Here is a 23,868-nt window from a genome sequence, read left to right as displayed (position 1 = left end):
TTGATACTGATCCTCTGAGTTCACATTCCTGTGCAGATGCAGGCCGAGGGTCGCTACTGTGGTTGAACTACTAGCTGCCCAGCCTCTGGCAATGGTGAGTGCAGAATATAAGTGAGAGGTCCCCAAACCCTGACCGGTCTTCTGCTGGTGGGCTCAGGGCCCATTTTCACAGAATCACTGAGGCCCTCGTGCCTGAGTTTTCTCCATCATTCTTTTGAGAATTTTCTGCTAAGAGACATTGCCTTGGAAGCCAGCCCATCCCTCAGTATTTAATATCACAAGTAAAGTACAGCAAACAAACTGTGTGCCTCACTGTTCGTGGGCCATGGAGTCAGAATTTCTCCCAGGGTGCAGGTGTGCCAAAGCTGACTTTGATATCCTCAGACTTTAATAACACACACTTCACACAGAGACCTTTGTTCAGAGAAGTAGTGAAAACAATTGCAGGGGCAGCAAGCAAGATTATGGAAGCAAAGTGGGGCTTGGATTGCACAGGGCACCGCTTGCTTTTTACACCTAAACTGCTCCCCTTCTGGTTGTTATATAGATCACCTGCAGAGATCTTAGAAGTGACATCAGCTGTGCTCCCTGACAGATTTACTAAACTCTGGGCGGGTCATCCTTGTTGAATGAGGGTGGCCCAGGTGATGCTCAGGTGAAGCCATTGATTAGCAGGAGGGCTCTGGAATGCATCTGTGAGAGGGGAGAGCAGGCTTTGTTCAAGGAAGATAATGAAATGTTCTGTTGGGTGGGGCATTCAGGATAGCAGCCCATGTTCTTGCTGTAGCAGTTTGTGGATTTCTGTGGGAGCAGCCAGCACATGAAGAGAGAAAAGTAACCTCAGTGTGGTCTCCCTGTGGCATCTTATTGTCCTGCCTCCTTGTGACAAAGGAGAGAAGAGGGTGGACCTTTCAGCATTTCCAAGTCCTTCTGCCAGTGATTGTGGTGAGACTAAGTAAAAGGGCTGTGCCTTTGAAAACACATTCTCAAAATGCAAATTTGACCCCTCAGCATATGGTCTCCTGAGAAAAGAACCCAGAGTATAAGGAGGATCAGCACCAGGAGGGCATGGCAGCTTCTCAGGTAAAAGATGTGCCCTGAGTCAGAGTTTGTACCCCTGATTCCTCCTATTGTGATTAGAGTCAGAACCAGCAACCATTATTTTATTTTGTTTGATGTTCTTGGGTAGTGAAGTTAGTTTAAACTACTTGTTTCTGTTTCATTTTATGATTCTCAAGGGCAATAGTGTATGTACAATAGTTTCCTGTTTGTCCCAGGGCCATCTGTGCATTCTCTTTATCTAGACTACCCCAGATGAAGAACTCCTGCCTTTAACCAATAATCTTCAAACACTGAACTACTCTCCTCTGTGACAGGTCAACCTTGAACAGCAGTTGTGTGCAATATCTTTGTTGGGATGGGATCAGAGCCTCCGGTATTGGTGAAGCAGGGATATATATGGTTAAGTTCATATGGCTGAAGCATTACCTCTGTGCATCAGAGTTAAGAAAATGTAGATTTTCCAAGGACAATCACTCTGAATGTTTTGAAAAAGAACAGTCAGTAGAAGAGGCATTGTCACTCACTTGATAAGAAAGACTTTCTGTTTAAATATACAATTAGTGTACTGAATATGAGAGGTACCTGAGGATTGACATTGAAAAACTGGATGTTTACTCATGATTATGATCATATAAGTACTTTGTTATTTATGTATTTCACCACTGATGTTTCACCAATGACATATCCTTCTGCATGCCTCAGTCAGTGAATATTCATTGTTAAAATCCACCTGATAGATAATAGACTGAGGTGCTCTTTTATTGTAGAGTTAATAGTTTTCCTTTATCATTAATGAAACTGTAGCAGGAAATTACTGAGAGATATGAAAAAATATCCCACTTCAAACAGACACTTTCATTGTCTTTTTAACTTCTGTTTGCTTTGGAAATCAAGGCCCTACAATTATTTCATGGAGATTAGTGTTTGTTTCTTTTTTGACATGGAGGATGTAACCAGTGAGGCTGTGTTACTGCACACTTTTCTCATATAGCACACTCATGTCGCTGACACACTCTACATTATCACTTTTCATATTTTCAGGTGATTTTAAAAGAATCATATAATAAATGTGTAAATAATTGTAGTTCAATTCTTACGATCTAGGTCTCCACAAATGATACAGAAACATTTTCAAAGAAATAAAACACTAATAAACAATAGCTCTAACTTCTTTTCTGTTATTATGTTTGTATTTCGTTTTTTTTTACTTTTTTTTAAATTTTAATTGTTGTTCCAGTACAGTTTTCAGTCTTAAACATTCCTCCAGAATAGTAGGAAGAAACAATAATTGAAAACATGAGGAGAGGCTGAGTGACCTCTGGGACAACTTTAAACCTTCCAACATTCTAATCATAGGGGTACCAGAAGGGGTAGAGGAAGCTATGAAATGAAAAACTGATTTGAAAAATAATGAAGGGAAACCTACCATGTCTGGTGAAGGTAATAGGCGAAACAAGTAAAGGAAGCTCTTAGAGTCCCAAAGAAGTTGCACCCAAGGAGGAACACGTCAAGACAGATCACAATTCCATTACACACAAAAAAAGACAAGGAGATAATCTTAAACCCAGCAACACAAAAGGAGTGTGACCTACAAAGGGATTGCTATGACATTAGCAGCTGATTGTCAAAAGAAACCCTGCAGGCAACAAGGGGCTGGAAACAAGTATCCAAAGTCATGTAAGGAAGGCACCTACATCCAAGATTAATTTAACCAGAAAAGCTATCATTTAAAATGGAAGGACAAATCAAGTGCTTCCCAGATAAGTTCAAGTTAAAGGAGTTCATCATCACCAAGCCCTTCTATGAAATGCTCAAGGTACTTAATCTAAGAAAAAGAACATGGTCAAAAATATGAATAGTGAAGTGACAATAAATTCACACTATTAACAACTGAACCTATAAAGCAAAACCAGAAGCAACACACACTAAGCACACAATGAGAAGAGGAACAAATTCACTGAAATGGAGATCCTATGGAGGGTGAAGAGCAGGGTGAGGTCCAGGGAGAATGGGGGAGAAGGTACAGGGAAGAAGAAGAAGCATAAATGGTGGGTACAAAATAGAAGAATTTAAAATAGTATAAGAAATGGAGAAGTAATAGAACTTATTAGTATGACCCATGGTCATGAACTTATTCAGGCAATTGTAGAGCAGGGGCTTCACAGGATGGAGGGGAAAAGGGGAGTGAAATGGAACAATTGTAACAGAATAATCAATCAAACATACTTAAACAGGTGAGCTTCTGCAAAATGAGGACACACAGGCCTCACTCACAACTCTTAAATCAAAATCTGCATTTTAACAAAACTACATCATTTTTTGCCTGAATGAAACCTAAAGAAGTTTCTTACACTTTCAACTCACCATGCCCTTTGTAGCTGAGAAGTATACACAGCTGATTCTGAATGATACAAATACAATACTCAATAATCCATATGTCTGTGTGTGTCCCTTCATTTTAAAGTTTATTTTCCTGAATGGCAATGTCTTTGCAGTGGATTTGTAGACATGTATTATCCTCACTTGTTGATGTTACAAAACACATTAGAGAGTGTTAGAGAGTCAAAGTGGCCATCCTGAATGATGCAGGATATCTCCTAGGTCAAAAGCACTTCTATAACTTTTCATGTTAGATGACACTGAGAACTGTGCTGTGTCTCCTTCATAAATTTGTCTCTTCTTTTCCCCCAGGAATCTTTGTCCTTCAAAGACGTATCAGTAGATTTCTCTCAGGAGGAGTGGGAATGCCTAGACCCAGCTGAGCTGAAATTGTACTCAGATGTGATGTTGGAGAATTACAGCAACCTGGTCTCCCTGGGTGAGTCTGACTTCCTTCACATTGCCTGCTCCACCCACAGGATTTTTTTGCATATAACATCTTTTGGGGACTTGACATTGTATGGTAGACTTTCAGGTTCATAATCACAAGGGAGAACTTGGAGGTTATATCCTGTAGAAAATAAAGGCTTCAAGAACTATGGTCCTTAGAAACCAGTTGAAGAAATGTATGTATTATTAGAACAATTAAGGTGTTTCAGGAAATAGGACTTTGCAAAATAATCTTCTAGAATATTTTACTTTTCCTGCAGTGTTCTTACCTAACCACAAAATGGATTAGAACTTGGGAATCTTTAAAAAATAATAATATTTATTTTGTACACAGGTCTGGTTGTTTCGAAGCCAGTCCTGATCACATTTTTGGAACAAATGCAGGAGAGCTGGGATGTTTCCAGAGAAAAGTCCATATCCGCCCCCCCAGGTATGTGAGAGTGCAGATGCAGATGTCACAAGTGAGTAACACAAAGGTCTCAGAGGACATCAGACCTTCCAGTGTGGTTTTGGAAGCTGTGCTTCAGTGGAAAGAATTTTGAAAACCCAGGCTTATTTCTGTTGCTGTCATATAGGGCCAGCTGGTCTCCAACAGTATTCTATGCTCCTACATGCTTTCAGAATTATGTTTTGACTCCAATGACCTCTGTTATACTACTAGTAGTTTCCACCGAAGCCCTCCCTCTCTAAAAATAAATAGATGCAATCTTTAAAAAGAGTGCAGTGTATCCAATGAAGCTATTTTTGGATTGTGATGGTAACCATGGTCAGACTCCTCTTGCATTCTTTTGGGGACCTGAGATAATCTGTGCATGTTGCTTAGAAATTGTACACTAAGCCTTCTTCTCTTTTTTTTAAGACTTGTTTTTGTGCCAAGAACAGGGTTCATGAAGGAAGTGGTTGAGATCCTGCAGTTTGTCACAGAAATCCCAGGAAGCCTGGGAACATGTGTCATGTTTTCAGACTTATATTTTTTAACCCTCTTGGGGATTCAAACAAGTCCCTACAAAGTTTATTCTAGTGATTTTCTTGTATGATAATGCACCTCCCCAACCTGAGAAAATCTACTTTTCCGTTTCACTAAAAAATGTCCTTGTGCTTGTGCACCTGTACTGTAGTTTGCAGATCCATTCATTTCCTGTTGGGCACTTAAGTTTCTTCCAGCATGTGGCAATTGTAAATTCTGCTGCCAGGAACAATGGTGTGCATAGGTTCTTTAGAATAGGTGTGTCAGGTTTCTTAGGGTAAAAGGATCTCCTAACATTTGGGACAGCCTGAATGGATCTGCAGAACACTATGGTAATGAAATAAGCCAGGCAGTGAAAGACAAGTACCATATGATCTCACCTATAAGAAAAAAAATTAAAAATGAACAAGCAAGCCAACTGTAACCAGAAACATGGACATAAAGAACAAACTGACAGTAACCAGAGGGGAGATGGAAGGGATAATGGGGGTAGAGGGCAATGATTTTCAGGAAGATGTATGAAGGGCACATGAAAAAAAACTAAAGGGTGGGGATCAATGTGGAGAAGTAGGGATGGCAATGTTTGGCGAGTGATGGGGAAAATGGAGACAACTCTACTTGAACATCACTAAAATATGGAAAGAAAATGTCATTTTGCTTTTCCACAGCCCCTGAGTGAGTGGTACAGAGCATGGAGAGGGCAGATTCAGCCTCCTTGAGAGACTTAGGAGAGTCTGCACCATGAGGCAAGAGGGCCCATTTGTATGGAAAACCTACTGCATATGGTTTGGGTGAATTCTCAAGTGGATTGGGCAAGGCCTCAGGGAATCACAAGGACTGAGGGAATCACTATAACATTAGCCAGGTTGGAGTGGACTCAGATATAGCACCTTCTAGCTCTGTTGTGGGGAGGGCTCGAGAGGGAAGAATGGCCTCAGATGGCTTCTTTGTGGGAGAATGTCCTTACCTCCAGCATAAGCCCTGAATCCAGACAGTTGAGACTCTCCCTTAATGTTCATAGAACCTTTCAATCTGCTCTCCCAAGGCTGAAGGTCAGAGCTTGTGTGTTCATGTAAGTCTGTGTCAGGCCCTTTAAGAGAAAGACCTGGACTCCCGCATCTCTCAGTCTCAGTCAGTCATTATCATTACTGCCTTTTCAGGGTGATTCCTTATATATGACAAACTCTCCAAACTTTAACTTTTTAGGGATTTTTACATATTAGGAAAGTAAATGATAATGGAAGTAAATGAAAGTAACTGAAGATGTTGTAGGACTCGATTGAAATACGAATGAGACATATGGCAATTGACATTACATTGAAGTGCCCATTTGTCTGTTTTTTTTTCCTTACACTGTTCATGAAGTATCTTGATTTTTTCTGTGGTTGTTTAATGGTCAACCTCTGTTTGGTCTTTTGAGTTACAGAAATAGTCTTCCTTTTATATCTGTCCATGGCTGGATTCCGTGTTGGGGCACAAGCATGGGTTGTGAGCTAGGTCCCCAGTACAGGGTGCATGTGAGGCCACCTCACAGTGGGGATTCTCAACCTCCTCTCCCCTCTGTCTAAAAATAAATAAATAAAATCTTTCTAAAAAGCTGTTACAAGTTGAATGTAATTTTTGAACTGATTTGATTCATGCCTTCTTGTTTCATAGTGGCAACCCGTGCCCACATTCTGCTCTGGCATGCCATGGCCTGAAGAGGTACACACCATCTCCTCCAGCAAGCAGTAGTGTCTTGCAGAGGATGGCGGTTCAGGGATACCTTTCCTTCTGCTCTGGGAGCACGGCCACCCCTGGGACCAGCAGGTGGCTGTGATCTGTATAGTACCAATGCTCACACACTGCCACCTATGGTGAAAGCCCTTTTGAAAACCGACATTCAGGTCACTCTTGCTGCTGGGTGCTAGGGTAGAGTAGCTCCATGTTCTGGTTTGGCTGAAAAACACTTCCTAGATGTAGCAGCTAGTGTCATAGATGAAGATTATGGAGGAAATACTGGTGTTGTACTGTTCAATTTTGGCAAAGGAGACTTTGAAGTTAAAAGGGTGAACGCATTGCACAGTGCATTTGTGAAAAGGATTATTATCCAGAAATAGAGGAAGTTCAAGATTTGGAAGACATGGAATGGGGTCCTGGAGGTTTTGGGTGCACTGGAAAGTATTGAAATACATGCTGATAACAGAAAGTGACAAAACATACTTTTTTCTTAAAAATCAGAAGCTTTTTTTTTAGTGCCTTGGTGCTTAATCAAGCTTTAGCTTCCTAAATACTTAGTCGTCTTATAACCAAGGCAAGGGTACATTTTGTGTATTTCTGCATTTGATTGTTGTATAAATCTGCATGGTATCTTAATACACATTACTTTTTTAGTCAAATGTGTATCAGTTACTGACTCCCCAGAATATTCTATTATTTAATTTAGTAAATGCTTACCCTTCAACAGCTTAATTTTCAGTTAGCTTTACAAATGATAAGCAAAGCATTTTATACACTGGATTTTATTTTTTCACAGATTCTTACATAAACTGGACTAAAAGTTAATAAAAAGTCAAAGTTAAAAAGCAAAAGATTTATAGTTGTCTCTTTTAGATATTTTTTTATTTTAAATTTTGATAAGAAATTATGTAAATAAAGATCTACCTTCTAAACTTTCTCTAGTTGTACAGTTAAGTCACACGAAGATTATCTGGTTAATTGTGCATCTGAATTCTGGAAACTTTCATCTCACAGAAATGTGGCAATATCCTTTAAACAATCACTTCCTCATTTTTCTGTAAAACCAAGGCTCAGGTAACTACCTATTGTTTTCTCTGAGTTGCACTCCATTATAACTCACCTAAGTGATAGACTGTGTCATGTGTCTTTGTGACTCAAGTGCTTCACTTAGCACATGTTCCAGTCTGACTTTGTGGTACCAGGTGAGAACATATTTTCTATTTCCAGGCAGAGCAGTATTCCATTGTGTATATGTACTGCATTTGTATAACTTGTTGAAATATTTTGTTGATTTCTAGAGAGAGGGAAAGAGAAAAAGAAAAAGAGGGAAACACTGGTGTGTATTTGCTTCTTGTGCAACACCTCTTGGGGACCTGGCCCGAAACCCTGGCATGAGCCCTGACTTGACATTGAAGCAGGAACTCTTTTGTTCACAGGCCAGCACTCCATCCACTGAGCCACAACAGCTGGCACTGAATATACTACAATTTTTAATGTATTTATCCATTGACCTGGTGGTTGTTTCCACCTACCAGGCTTTTGTATTTAATGCTACCATTGACACATATATGCAAATGTCTCTTTCGAATCCTCAATTGAATATTTTGGGGTGACATATACCTTGTGACATTTGTGTATGTATGCTCTAACATGCACATGATGCTCTAACAAACTGAGCAGTGGGTGAGATGGAATAAATTCTCTTAATTCTATTAATTTACATTTCTTTCATGCCTTGATATATCATTTTTAGTGCTAAATAATATTTCATTGTATATATTTCAGTTTCTTTTTCTATTCACCTGTTCACATATATCTTCATTGATTTGAATTTTTGGAATTTATGAATGATACTTCTAAAAATAGTGCCATGTAGGCTTTAGTGTAGATAACATTTTTAGCTCTTTGGTTAAATACTATAGAGCACATTTTTTGGATTATGTAATAAGTGTTTGCTTAGTTGTGTGAGGATGTCTAAACCCTTCCCAAGTGACTGTAGCATTTTGTATTTTTACCAGTAAGGAATGAGAGCTCCATTTGCTCCACATGCACAGCAGCATTTGCTTTTCTCAGTGTTCTGGATTCTGACCTTTCCAGCAGGTGTTTTGCTGTTGCTTGAATGTGCACTTTCTTCAATTTTCCTTCTTTTAATATCCATTTCCTAAAAGACACAAGATGTTGAGAGTCTTTTAGACACCGTCTTTTTATCTATATATTTTTTTAAAAATATTTTATTTATCTATTTCTAGAGAGAGGTAAGGGAGAAAGGGAGAGAAACATCAATGCCTAAAAAACACATTGATCAGTTGCCTCTCACACACCACCAAATGGGGATCTGGAGCAAAACCCAGGCCTGTGCCCTTACCAAGAATCAGACTGCTGACATTTTGGTTCAAAGGCAGGGGCTCAGTCCACTGAACCACACTACACAGGGCTTCCAAATATTTTTTCTCAGCTTATGAGTTGTCCTTTTCCCTCATGATGATGCTTGCTTTTTTTTTCTTAATGCTTCATTTGAGACATCAGTTTAAATGTTAATACTATGAAATTAAGAAACAAAGTTGGTTTACAATTTGCCTTAAAATGTATGTGGTCTCCTGAGCTTCCGTGCCTCAGTGTATTGACCCCCAGCCTGCAAACAAAAGGGTCGCCAGTTGCATTTCCAGTCTGGGGCAATTGCCTGGGTTGCAAACCAGGCCCTCAGTAGGGGGTGGGCAAGAGGCAACCACACATGGATGTTTCTCTCCCTCTCTTTCTCTCTCCCTTCCCCTCTATAAAAATAAATAGAATCTTTACAAAAAATGTATGCAGTGCATACAATTAAATTTTTGTAATTGTTCAGTAACATGGAACTTATATTTGCAGTCCGTTTTTTTTTCATAATTTCCATAAACACATCATGACTCATCGCTTGAAGGTGACATGTTGAGAGATAATTTTTTTGGTGTAACAAAGTCTGTTCAGCACGTATGCAGAAGTGCAATATGAAAACTGAACCTGGCCCACACTGTAGGCATGTGCTCTTACTGGGAATCCAACTAGCGATCCTTTGGTTCAGAGGCGCCAGCAATCGATCCATTGAGCACACAAGCCAGTGCTCCCTGTTTTTCCATCAGATTGTTTTGTTTTTTTGTTTTGAGTCGTGTAAGTTCCTTGTATCCTTTGAATATTTAGCATTATTTGTGGGTATCTTCCACTATTCACTAGATTGTTTTGTTTTCTTGATGATTTCCATTGTTCTGCAAAAACTTATTTTATTGTAGTCTTGTTTAGTTTTTTTTTCTCCTGTCTGCTCTACCTACCATGTTATATCTAAAAGAATATTTTTTAAGAGTCATGACAGAGTTTGTCAGCTGTCCTTTCTTCTAGTGTTTTCATGGTTTCAGGTCTTAAATTTAGGTTTTAATCCACTTGAAGTTTATTTTGGTACATGTCATAACAAAGTGGTCTACTTATAATGTTTTGTGTGTATTGGTTCAGTTTCTCTCAGACCATTTATGATAGAATCTGTCTGATCTCATTGTATATTCCTGATTTTTTTAATAAATTAGTTAATGACATATATTTGTTCATTTTAAAAATTGGGTTACTTGTTTTATCATGATGTTTTGTAAAAGTCCTTCATATAACCTGGGTATTAACTACTTATCAGGTACACTTTGCAGAAATTTTCTTCCTTCTACAGGATGTGATTTTATCCTACTGGTTGTTTGCTTTAATGTGCAGGAGTTTTTATATTTGGTGTAATGCTATTTGTTTACTTTTGCTGGTTTACATTTCCTTTGGGTGTTATAATAAAAAAAAATGCCCTACAAATCTCTTTTTTTAGTGAATTAAGAGCTATTAGCTTTTGCCCTTGCCTTAGTGGCTCAGTTTGTGGAGCAACATCCCTTAAAGCTAGGGTCTCTGGTTTACTTCTGGGAAAAGGAATATGCCTGGGTTGTGGGCCTGTTACCTGGCTGGGGACATAAACAGGCAACTGCTTGATGTTTCTATATTTTAATGTATTTTTCAATTTGAATATTCTGTTTTTCAGCTTCCCATTCTATGTTTGGCTTACTTTTACATTTTCTCTGTTTTGATTTTTATTTTGGTCATTTACAGGTTTGCTACTATTAAGTAGTTGTCATATTTTTCTATGTTTCTATATTCAGGTGGGTATTTTCACTTCTTTATCCAGTAGGTATTACATTTCAATACACCTAGTGCCAATTTTGTAGATATATTTTAATTTTCTGATTTGAATTGGTTTTCTGTTTCCTGTCTTGATATATTTGTTGAATTTCAGAACTGTAAACAACTAGGCTTTATGAACTTCCTTTCTCCAGGTTAAGAGAAAAAAAAATAACATTCACCCCTAATTTAAACTCTAATTTTGATAAACACAAGTGGTGTGTGTTTGTTTTTGAGTGTGTGTGAGGAGCAAGTTTAATATAGTGTCAGTTTATTTCTCAAAGCCCAGGGTATATTTTTATGCTTGATATTGATCTTCAGTCCATGGGTTTCTGTGGTATTTCAAGTATCACCATTCCTTTTCAGTGTGCACTTTAATGTATTCACCATGTGCTGTTATGGTGTGAGCACTGTGTGTCCTGCCAAACAGAAACACATATTTTGAAGATGCTTGAAAACTGTGAGATCATTGAACACACTGGACCCTCTATGTGTCTAGAAAAGAACTGGGAATGTGGAGTTTTCTTATCCTATTTCCACTGTGTGCCAGGGAATGTGAGCTCAGTGGTTCCTGAGTATAAGCAACTGTTGTTCCTTTTCTATGTGAATTTTTCTCATTGTACCATACTTGGTCTTGCTGCAAACATTTCAAAGTTTTTTTTTGAAGTACTCAACACTGTGATTTATTTAAAAATTCCTTGTAAGTTCAATGTACATTGACCTGTGTTTCACACCTGTGAAACTTTATTTTGTGTCTTTCAGCTGTGTCATCTGCAGACAACCAGGACTTCTTGCAAAGGTCAGGAAGAGAAGATTTATTCTTTGAAGCAACACTGGTAAGATATGAGAGGTGTGCCTTTGATACTGATAAAGGAGTGTGTGACAAGATAGAAAAGATGTTTAAATGGAGAGACCTAAGTTTGAAAAATTATTCATGAAAAATCCTTGTTATCTAAAGATGTGAGAAATATTACAAATTTGGGAAAACTTCCAATTTAAATCAGTTACATTTGCAGATCAATGTGTTTCCAAATAAGAAGACTTAAAATAATGTTTTAAGTGTATGTATTCTTGTAAAGAGCAAGTGGCAAACACAGGACCTCCAGGCCAAATGTGGCCCTCCACCTTCTGTTATCCAGCCCAGCACTGTGTTTATACCCGGTGGCAGTATCGATCTCCTTCCCCTAGTGAAGGAATGGTTACATTTACCCAATCCTAAAATCACATGTGGCCCACTGAAGGCAACCTGGAGGCTGATGTGACCCCTGGGAAAATGAGTTTGACACCCCTGTCCTAAAGTCAGTGTGCAAAATCTAGGAAATCTAATAATTTGTGGTGTGTGTAATCATTTGAATTGTTTAAAATGTAGAGTGAGAATAAATTTTCAGTCAATAATTTTTATAATGTGGTCATTTAAAATGCATGCATAAAGCTTAAATGGGATCAATTTGATAATGCCTGTACTAAGGAAATATGCTTCTTTTAGAAATAACATTTTTCATTTAATTGTACAATATTTTAATGAACTTGTGAGTGATTTTTAATACAACAAACATGGCTTAATAGGGATTGCAGAATGCTTATTTGGGAATAAGTGCACAGGTTTAATGAAGTTACAGATGTCACAAAAGGCCTTTCTGTGTTCAATGTTCACTAGAGTACATGGGACTCAGACAGAAGTAGTCAATGCAATGCAAATTGGAAGAATTCTATCCACGAGTCAAATCCTAAAGTACATCAGAAGACTCAGCTTCCAGATAGCCATTATGAAGGTGGTAAAGTCTTTGACCAAAATGTCAAATCACAATACTCATCAGGATTTTCCTATTGTGAAGCTGAAAACCAAGCAAAGTAAATATATCACATGTTTAAAGGAATCTTCAAGTAGCACTGAAGAAACAAATATTGCTGTTGGGGAGAAAGTTTACAAATATTTACCATGCATGAAAGTCTTCAATCAAATACCTAATCTAAATACACTTAACAAAATAGGTACCAGAGAAGAACACAAGTGTAAAGACTGTGGTAAAACAGGTCATTGTTTTTCAGGTGTAAATCTACATAAAAGTATTTATCCTGGACAAAAGGCTGATATGTGTAAAGAATGTGGCAATGCATTTAGGATTACCTCAACCCTTACTCATCATCACAGATTTCACACTGGACATGGGCCTGGTAAATATAGAGAATGTGGTAAAGCTTTTAGCCAGTCTTCAGATTTCAATGAATATCAGAAAATTTATACAGGAAAGAAAAATTTCCAATGTAGTGAAGGAGACAGTGCCTTTACAGAGTCCTGTAATCTTGCACAAGATCACAGAATTCATACTGGAGAAAAGCATTATGAGTGTAGAGAATGTGGAAAAGCCTTTAGGTGGTCCTCAACCTTTACTTGTCATCAGAGAGTTCATACTGCAGGGAAAGCTTATAAATGTATACAATATGACAAAGCATTTACACAGTCTTCAAGCCTTACTTGCCACGAAAGAATTCATACTGGAAAGAAGCCTTATAAATGTACACATTGTGAAAAAGAATTTACACACTCTTCAAGCCTTATTTCACATCAGAAAATTCATACTGGAGAGAAGCCTTATGAATGTACAGAATGTGGTAAAGCATTTAGGCACCTGACAACACTTACTAATCATCAGAAAATCCATACTGGAGAGAAGCCTTATGAATGTACAGGATGTGGTAAAGCCTTTAGGCACCTGACAACACTTACTAATCATCAGAAAATTCATACTGGAGAGAAGCGTTATGAATGTACACAATGTGGGAAAGCCTTTAGACACCAGGGAACACTTACTCAACATCAGAAAATTCATACTGGAGAGAAGCCCTATGAATGTACACAATGTGGGAAAGCCTTTAGGCACCTGAAAACACTTACTAATCATCAGAAAATTCATACTGGAGAGAAGCCTTATGAATGTACACAATGTGGGAAAGCCTTTAGACACCAGGGAACACTTACTCAACATCAGAAAATTCATACTGGAGAGAAGCCCTATGAATGTACACAATGTGGCAAAGCCTTTAGACACCTGAAAACACTTACTAATCATCAGAAAATTCATACTGGAGAGAAGCCCTATGAATGTACACAATGTGGGAAAACCTTTAGGCAATGGATAACACTTACTAATCATCAAAAAACTCACACTGCAGAGAAGGCTTATGAATGTATACAGTGTGGCAAATCATGTACTTGCTCCTTAACCCTTATTTTACATCGGAGTGGTCATTCCCATGAAAAGGTTTATGTATGTAAAATATGTGGTAAAGCCTTTCGCCAGTCCTGTAAGCTTTCTCGGCATCAGAAACTTCATATGGGAGAGAAGCCTTGTAAGTGTTGAATATGTAATAAACCACTTTATAGTCCTCAAACCTTACTCAACATCAAATAATTCATACAGAGGTAATTCCTTACTTATATACCTAATGTGACAAAAAACTTTAAACAGTCCTCAATGCTCATTCATCATAAAATATATTTATACTGTAGTGAAGCCTTTTAAATGTACATAATGGCATAAAGCTTTTAGCCACTTCCAACCCTTACTTATCTTCAGAGAATTCATACTGGACACAAGGCTTATAAATGTGGACTCTGTGGCAACACTTTATGACATCAGGTCACTCATAGTGGAAAGAAACCATATAAAAGCAGTGTATATAACAAGTCTTTTTGTGACCAGAGCTGCATTACCCAGATTGGGAGATATCCATCTGGAGAAAAACTGTACAAATGTAGAAATTATGGGAAGATTTTAGCCTATAATGGAAGCATACTCAACAAATTAAAGGTTTTTTCAACATTCTCTTCATAAGTACATATGAGATTTCACACCATATAAAAAAATATAAAAAAACATTGAAAGGGAAATTGTAGAAAATCATATACGTGGACCTACAGCCTCATCATGTATTGAAATGCATAGTGGGGTGGGATTCTACATTCATAAAATTTGAAAGGCTTTTGTGAATTTATACAGTCCCCATAATCTCAAAGAACTTATAGCTGGAAGTGGCTTGAAAGGTGTAAAAATTCAGGAAAGTATGTAAATGAAAAATGACTTTCAAAATAACATAATTTGGAGTAGAGATTTAATTATAGCTTCCAGGTATTACTCTAAATCAGAATACTTATTATAGAGAATCACAGAAAGTTTAAAAATATCAATCAGTACTTTTCAGTGTGCCTCAAAATGTCAAGAGGACCGATGTCCAGTTAGGTATAATTACTCAGAATATAAATTATTGTATATTGACAGCATTTGAAATATTTTGACAAGGATATATGAAATTGATTCCAAGTCTCCCTAGCAGTTGATGCTACTGTTTTTATTCCCTGGTGTGTGTGTGAAAGTCAGTGGGTTGATGTGTTGGTTCCTTTAACAACCCTGTGAACTTGTGTATATTAGCTGAGCATCACTCACAATTACATTCTGTAGAAGATTGAGCACAATATAATGTGCAATGTATCAAAAATCTAAATAAAGTTGCTGTTTTAAGGTTACTCAGGATGTTTTTGTATGTTACAATGTAAGTCATGCTATTTTGTGTGATGGTAAGCACAGAAATGTTAAAAAATTTTAAATACTTTTCTACACCCTCCCTTTTAAGAAAATGTCAATTTATTAAAATCCTGATGTATCTTCATGATAGTAGTCATAGTTAAATATTAGTTGATATTGTTGGAATAAAAAGTCATCCATGATATGTGAGGTAATATGAACAGTTCATCTGTCAGTGCAGAACATTGTTGTATGTCCACATTTGCTGAACACTTAGCCTCCAGGTAGAAAACCAAAGAAAACTGTTGCATGAGATGATAATTTACAAGAACAATAACACTCCCCAAATGTGTCCAGTGTGTGTGTTTAGAAAAGGTAACACAATTGTACTATGATTTTTTTAATTTAGATCCTGTTTGAACTTATATTTTTATTAATAAAGGTGAATATGCTGGCACATTTTAATGTCTCTAACATTACTCAGGTTTACAGATAACAATGTGTTGTTCCATAATGTAGTGCAGTTACGGCATTAGCAGTTTGTTTTCTTGGTGGCTTTGACATTAAATAATGTGGAAAAATTCCCCCATATTGATAAATTCCATTGTACCTAGTGGAACATTCTTGTAATAAGTGTAGATGATAAGGTTTTTTTGAAGAGTTCAGCTATGCTACATTATAATATTGCTGTTGTGGCATTTATTTTCTGTAACTAGTATCCTTGAACCACCACAACCTTCCCCTGCAATTTCACATACCAGGCAGCATCTCACAGAGTCACAGTTAAATGTCCCTTCTTGACCTCACTTACTGGCAGCTGCTCTGAGCAACAGTCTTCCTTCCACCTCAGGCCTTTCACCAGCCATAACCATTAGATAAGACCCTCTGCACAGACGTTTACCAAGATCTTGTCATTTTGGTTCATTTTGAACAATCTACACTTATTTCAAGAACCCCAAAGTCCTCTGCACATGAACCCTAATGAAATCACATGTCCTGGGGTCTCCTACAGTCTCCCAGCATCTGGCCTCATCCTCACATGTAGCTGCTGCAGGCCTGCTGTGTACATGCCCCCGAATCTGTGGGGAAAAAAGATGTGGTTCAATTCATCTTGCTGTCCTGTATAGAACTGCTGCTCACTATCCAGAACTAGGGTGCACTGCTTAAAAAAAAAGCTAATTTTTTAAAAAAAATATTGTATTTATTTATTATAAAGAGAAGGGAATGGAGGCAGTAAGAGAGGGAAACATCAATATGTGGTTGCCTTCCACATGGTCCCTCAGGGGACCTGGCCCACAACCCAGGCATGTGCCCTGACTGGGAGTTGAACTGGCCACCCTTTGGTTCTGAGCCCATGATCCACCCACTGAGGTACACAAGCAAGGCAAATCCTAATTTTTAAAAGTGGAGACAACTGTTCTTCAGCAACACCAAAATATTTTTTTAAACTGCAAACAACTGTAATTTCAGAGTTTGAATTAATATTTTTTAATTATGTCAATAAAGTTTATTTTTATTGATTCAATTTAACAAGCAATATATCTTGATTATTCTATACTGTTATTATTTGACAGGTGACAGTATTCAAAGACATTGGATCTGGACTTGATTTTAGAATCTAGGTGTGTAATAGTGACATTTAACTGCTTACTGAATATTTATGATCTTTCTTTACTGAAAAATGAAAGTGTTTATTTATTTATTTATTTATTTATTACTTTTGATTTTATTGTTGTTCAACTACAGTTGTCTACATTTACCCCCCACCTCCTTCCACTGATTCCACCCTCCTTCGCTTTTATCCATGTGTCCTTTATACTTGTTCCTGAAAAACCCTTCTACCTTTCCTTCTCATTATCCCCTCCCAAGTCCCCTCTGGTTACTGTCAGATAGCTCTTAATTTCAATGTTTCTCAGTTCTGTTCTTTCAGTTAGGGCAATATTTTTCATCTTGATTTTGGCCATCTCCCTGTGTTTGTTTCTGTATATAGGGTAGAGGTACTATGTTTCTTGGCCTTTAAGATGGACTTACATAGTTAGTGTCCTATAGAATCCACTGGCACAGGCTCCCTGTTCACCCGAGCTGGGGCTCCTGTTGTGCCCTCCTTACCAGTGTGGGCAGTGTACACCCTGCTTTTGTAATTTAGCCTTGAGTTCTTTTGTACTTGAATGGGATGGGTTTACACCTGGGACAGTCTACTATGGGGAGAAGCCACAACAATAGAGTCCAACCCCGAGTGCTGGGGCACATCACCTGTTCAGGGGTCGATCCCTCAAAGCTGGACCTACTTCAGTGTGATTCTGGTTACCAGTAAGACTGCTATTCCAGTTTGTTACTTGAGGTTGTTGGTGGTGCTTTGGCATGAAATGAAGCTGTCTGCCCCATGTCCTAGTTTGGGGATATCCACCTGTGCTGCCACTTCTGCCCTGCTAGGTGACTTGCTATGAGATACAAAAAGATCTTCGGATGGCTGCTACTTTAGTTTGTCTTAGAGGTGCCCAGGAGAAGTCAAACTGAGAAACTGGCCTGCTGGGGTTGACATCAGGCCAGGAGTCACATTTCAGGTGTTAAGGAATATGCAGTAGTCAGGTCACCTGTTTGATGGATATTAGAAAAACTCTGACACAGGATCAGCACAGGCCACATGTGTGGAAAATCTTCTAGAAAATTCTTTGGCGGGCCTGTGGTTTTGGTGGGGCAAGATATCAGGGAATCACCAGAGCAGAGCTAACAGCTGTAGTCAGGTGGTAGGACTTGCGGGTATGGTGCTGGTCCTAGTGAGTCTGGTGGTGGTGTGGGGTGTTCTTGCAGAAAGGGAACAATTACCTATGACAGCACATCTGTCAGAGAAAGTTGCCTCTCCAGCTCACACCATGATGCCAAACATTTCATGTGCTCTCTGCATGTCCAACTGCTGCCATGATGCTGAAACTCAGAGTGACTGGTTCCTTGTAATTCCATTCTCATGCCCTTTAAGGGGAACACAGGTGACTCCAGGTACCTGCCATGTCCCTCCAGCAACCCCTCACTGGTTACTACAGCCAGAGGTTCTGGGGACTTGTCTTCCCACCAGTGGTTAAGGGGGGCAGGGGGTTTCAGGTGTCATGCTGGGAACCATCATTCTTTAGGTGAAACTTTTACAGTCAAGTTGTGCCTCCTAGTATTGAACCATTACACAAAATTGGGAATGTGAGATGTACAATTTTTATATTTTTGTCCTTTCTACTCATTTCGATGTTCCTTTTCCTGTGCTTTTTTTTTTGGTGGAACTCCTGTATATCCACATCAGGTGGTTTCTGAACGATGGTTGTTTTGAATCTTAGTTGTAATTCTGATGTGCTCATGGAGCATTTGAGTATAGGGTTTAACTTTTCTGTAATCTTGATCACAACCCCTAGGCTTTCTTATTTTAGATTACATGTATATGATACCTGACAGCGATTATTCATTTTTTCCTACCTCTGCTTTATTTCTCTTAGGAGAATGTTCTCTTAGTTCATGTGTGTGGGTACAGAGGGCAATACTTTTTAGTCTGGAATCACTGAATAATAAATATCCCATTATTATTCCTTTTATATGAAATATTAATTTCTATTTATGTGTTGTTAAACATTTTGATTCTTCTCATGAATTGGCTTTTGTAAAGAATGCTCCAATGAACATTGGTATGCAGGTTTCTCTTATAGGTAGTGATTCTAATTTTTGGATGTATTTGCTTACTGGGATGTCTTGATCAAATGGTTTTCCTTTGTAAACTACTATGTGAGAGCTTTGCACTGATTCCCTAGTGGATTCACCAGTTTACATTTCCCACCAATGGTGTACTAGGATTCCCGTTTCCATCATCTCACCAACACTTGTCTCTGCTGTTTTTTGGACACTAGTTCTTAGAATTCAAAGGGTGGTATCTTAATGTGGTTTGGATTTGAATTTATATGGAAGAGAAGAGCTGGGAAATTGAGACCATGGTAGGGAAAAGCATTTTGTTTTTAAAATATTTTCATAACTTTTTATGTTCTCAATGCTACATTGTGTTTTACAGTTTTAGACATTCCTTTCATTTAATTATTTTTAGGGGCTCTTGTTCTGGATATTTTGCCAGAGAAGTATATGGCCTATTGTTTAGCATTTATTCATGTTCTGAATCAAAAATTGTCCTGATATTCATGTTCACATATCAGAAATATATGTATTGTTTTCTTCCTCAATGTTAAAGATTAGCAGTGTGGTTACTGTCAATTAGTATTCATGTGGGGCGTTATGGTGGAAAAAACACCCATTTGTTTTCAAAACTAAGGTAACTGAAAAATCATGAGTGAATTTTTTAATACATTTTATTTACTTTATTTTTTACAGAGGGAAAGGGAGGGAGAAAGAGTGAGAGAGAGAGAGACATCAATGTGCAGTTGCTTGGGGTCCATGGCCTGCAACCCAGGTATATGACCCTGTACTGGGAATCAAACCTGCAGATGCTTTGGTTCGCAGCCCATGCTCAATCCACTGAGCTATGCCAGCCTAGGGACATGAGTGAATTTATTATAGGGTTTTTGTAACTAGCTACTCTAAAATTAAATTGAAGTGCATGTGACCACTATTTCATTACTAAAGATTTCTTTTTCTTTAGTATTTCTGGAAATTGGAAGTCTATCATTTGGAAATTTCTTAACTGTGTTCAGCATACCTTTACATTTGTGTGAATTTTAGTTTTCAACATAAACTATTTATTTGGAAACTTAAATGTTAGGAAACCTAGAGATATTTACATCTGATCAATAGTCTGTTTTCCACATGTTTTCAAGGCATGAAAGCCAATAGGAGCCAGTAATACAAAAGAAATCTACCAAACTGTGGAAATTTTGTGAAAATGTGAAAAGCCACAGAGAAAGTACAAGTCACACTGTGTGAAAAGTCAGCTAATGTTGTGTATCTCAGGAACAAGGATGCATTCTAATTGTGCATTATCTTTAGTGTTTATTCCAGTAGTCTTATATTTTAGAAAAAACTATGTTACCATTTTTGTACTTTAACCAAAGCATCAATATCCAGTGCTCTCTGGGAAGCAATCAGTATGAATAAAGCTCTTACTTCATTAAATAGGGATCATTCTTATCCATTGCTACTGGAAAACACAGAAACTCAATATAAAATTTCTAATGGTGAACATAAGCATCAGAGAAGGCAGGGGATTATATAAAAATCGAAGTTCATACTCATTAGATTCAGGGTGCGCAGCTCTAGAAAGACCACTTCAGGTTTATAGAAAGTATGCTCTACTAAGGGACCACTAGAGGCAGCACTGGGCTTTTCTTGGAAAGAGAAGGATAAGTTCCTATTGAGAGATTGTATGGTAGATACAACACAGAAGAAATGGTGATTTTATTAAGTAAATGCAAATAGCTTGTACTTGAAAGATTGTCCATAAACATGCCTCATTCTTAGAAATTGTCAATGTAAAAGTTGTCAGGGAGAATGATAAAAAACAAACAAACAAATGCTGGAATAGTATTTGTAACTGTATGATTCACACTGCATTTGTGCCCTAATTCTTCCACTTCTTATTGGAAATGTATCTTATGTTTCCTGTTTTAATGATGAAATTTAACCATCACTTATAACCCTGCATAGATAATGTTTATTTTACCAACACAGTTTTTATTTCATACTTATTCATTTGTATGATTGATTGATTTTTGTAGGTAGAGGAAGTGACAGAGAAAAGGAAACATTTTTTGCTGTTCCACTTATTATTTTCTAAATACTAGATTGTTGTTCTATTACACTTGTCCAGTATTTCCCTCATTGATTTACTCCAACAGCCCCCTCCACAATCCCCACATTCAATCCCCACCCTATTTCCTTGGATCTCTCATACATGGTCCTTAATTAGTTGCTTCCCCTTCTTTTCACCCTTATCCCCCTCCCCCTCTCCTTGGGTTCCTCTCAATCTTTCCCTTGTTCCCATGTCTCTGACATGGTTCCATTTTGATTGTTAGTTTTTTGTTGTTGTTGTTGTTCATTACATTTCTCTTCTAGGTTAGATCATATGATATTTGTGTTTCAGTGGTTGGCTTATTTCAGTTAGCATGTTACAGATAATAAAATTCACATTTTGAACTTGAAGCACTTATGAAAATTATTCTGGTGAACAGAACACAATGGAAACATATACCTTGTTTAGATAAACTAGAAATTTCATACATTTGGCACCCAAACCTTTTAGCATTAATTTGAACTTGCAGTGGTGGAAGTGGAAGAAATGCAAAGATATCTAGTGTTTGGTCTGTGTATTGAAATTGATTATCCCATACCCTAAAGTGTCAACAGACTCCCTGTAACATAAAAAAAAACATTTTAGGGAGATTAGGAGAGACATCCAGAGATAGTTCATGAAATGGCTTCAGAGAATAAAGAGTGATGAGCGTTTTGAGGTCTTAGGGTGTGTCCAGGTTGGGCCTGGGCTGCAGTGCCCTGCTGAAGGTATGATGCTTCACCTGGTATCACACTAGGAAACCCTCAGGCTGCATTTCTAGTTTTTTCCTTACCGAGAAAAGAGGGAGAATATGGAGCAAGACTTTAAAAGATATGAATAGTCATGTGTTTACAAATGCACTCAGACTTTTTCAAAAGATTCTGAATGTTTAGTCCTCAAACAGCTGATTTCTTGATTAGGAAAGACCCTTTGATTTTCATCTGTCAGATACTTTATTAGATCTCTGTTTTACTCATCAATCTCTGTTTTTGTTGAGGGATGACCCATATAGGGTACTATTGCAGGACATAGTTGTTGAAAATGGTTGTAAATCTACTATTTGTATACATTTGCATAAGATAGTTTTATAGCAAGTTTAAGGGAAATTGATGCTTTGTCATGTTTTCTGTATTAGATAAGAATCATTAAAGCAACAATTTTACTGCAATGAGAAAATTTCTGAAAGAATCTAAGAATGTATTTCAAACTTATTTAGGCCCTGATTGGTGTAGTTCATCAGATTGAGTGCTGGCCTGGGATTTCAAGGTTTGTCATTTCGAATCCTAATCATCATGGTGCATGTGATAATTGAGGGCCAGGCCCCCAGTACAAGATGCACCAGATGCATAGACACTTTGATATTTCTATGCCTCTCTTTATCCCTCACTTGCCATCTGATAATAAATAAATAAAATCTTTTCAAAAATTATCTTAAAGCAAATTTGGATAGGAAGAAATATGTGCCATGGTTCATGTAGAACTATATTAAATTTTTTAATTTAATCATATTTTTCATAGCCTTTCTGTCTTTTGAAATGAAAAATATACATACAACAAAAGACACAAATTAACTGCTTCTATAAATGTGAAGAAAATAGAGTTGCTTTAGGTCTTTGGTTCACTGAAGGAGCCAGAATGTCACAGGATGTCAATAGAAGTCAATTTGTGTGTGAGTTGACTGTGGTCAGGTATTTGGAAATCATATGTAAGTGTGTGGAGTTCAAGCAGCATACAGTAAGGTAAAAGTAAATAGAGTTAATAAGAAAAGTGATCCCAAGATTGTGTGTGGGTTTTTAAACACAGAGACAATCTCCATTGTCCTATATCTGGACTGTGGGGCCATTTCTACCTGACTGGTCTTCATATTCAGAGCCAGCACATTCAGCAGAGAAAGTGAGATCTGCAGAGGAGTTATGATGTCAACTGATACCTGATGTCCTTTATATTTTGTTCCCATCACAAAATAATAAACGTGATTCTTTTATTGGTGATTTTAATTTCCCACTGCATTTAACACCATATTTCAATAGACCTCATTTCAAAAATGAAGGAGTAATTTGCAGGCTGGAATTCAAGAATAGAATTGTGAGTCATCCCTGAGTCCTTAACTAAATGTCACAAAATAATTTGAGTGTGCACTTGCAATTAAAACTGAAAACCCTGGTGCTCTTTAAAGTAAGGGCATGGACCTAAGGTGCTTTGAAGTAAGAGTCCAGGTAACTTAAAGGAGCCTGGTGAAATTCCTTAATATCACACAATGTACTAGGGCTGGGAAATTACACTTTTTCTTCTAGGGAGGACTGAGAAGCACAAGGACACTAGAATGCATGTAAAAAGTCAGACATGTATTGCTAAAAGTGGTAGGTATAGGAAATAAGAATGGAAGTGCTCTTCTCCCATACACAGTTCTGCCTTCATACATATACTCTTGTGTTGTTTACACTTGTAGAAAGTTGTATCATATAACTCACTGTCACCTGATTAACTTATAATAATCGTTGAAACTGTAAAACTACATAAGAAAGAAGCTGAGGAAAGCTGTTTATTTCAGTAGGAAGGCAAATATTCTACTAGAGGTAAGCAGGTACAATATGGTAAAAGAAAACAGAAGGGCTAGATATTTATTCTTAGGACAACTGGAATCAAGAAAAGAAACATTCCTTCTTCTGGCCCTGAGAAATAAGTCCCTGAACAACATTCTGTCCAGGAAAACTGCACATTTGTTATGGAGCAAAGTCCTATGGGAACCAACTTTTTCTACTTAGTGGTAAACATATTGAGGTGTTATTGTTGTGTTTCCCCAGAACATGTTATGTGAGGAGGACTCTTTCAAGGGCTTTGAATCA

At 37.7% G+C, this 23,868-nt stretch overlaps 1 protein-coding gene across 1 annotated transcript; it reads left to right on the top strand.

Moving 5' to 3' along the window:
• The first annotated feature begins 12,516 nt into the window (after positions 1–12,516).
• LOC123825388 (gastrula zinc finger protein XlCGF26.1-like) lies at positions 12,517–14,112 on the top strand. The gene has a single exon (XM_045848757.1). The coding sequence runs from the start codon at positions 12,517–12,519 to the stop codon at positions 14,110–14,112; it is 1,596 nt and encodes a 531-aa protein (XP_045704713.1).
• The last annotated feature ends 9,756 nt before the right edge of the window (positions 14,113–23,868 follow it).

This window comes from Phyllostomus hastatus, unplaced genomic scaffold (assembly GCF_019186645.2).
Source record: "Phyllostomus hastatus isolate PE091 unplaced genomic scaffold, TTU_PhHast_1.1 phas_contig_635, whole genome shotgun sequence".
Lineage (NCBI taxonomy): Eukaryota > Metazoa > Chordata > Mammalia > Chiroptera > Phyllostomidae > Phyllostomus > Phyllostomus hastatus.
Note: the sequence above shows the minus strand (reverse complement) of the source record. Positions and strands in the feature narration are given on the sequence as shown.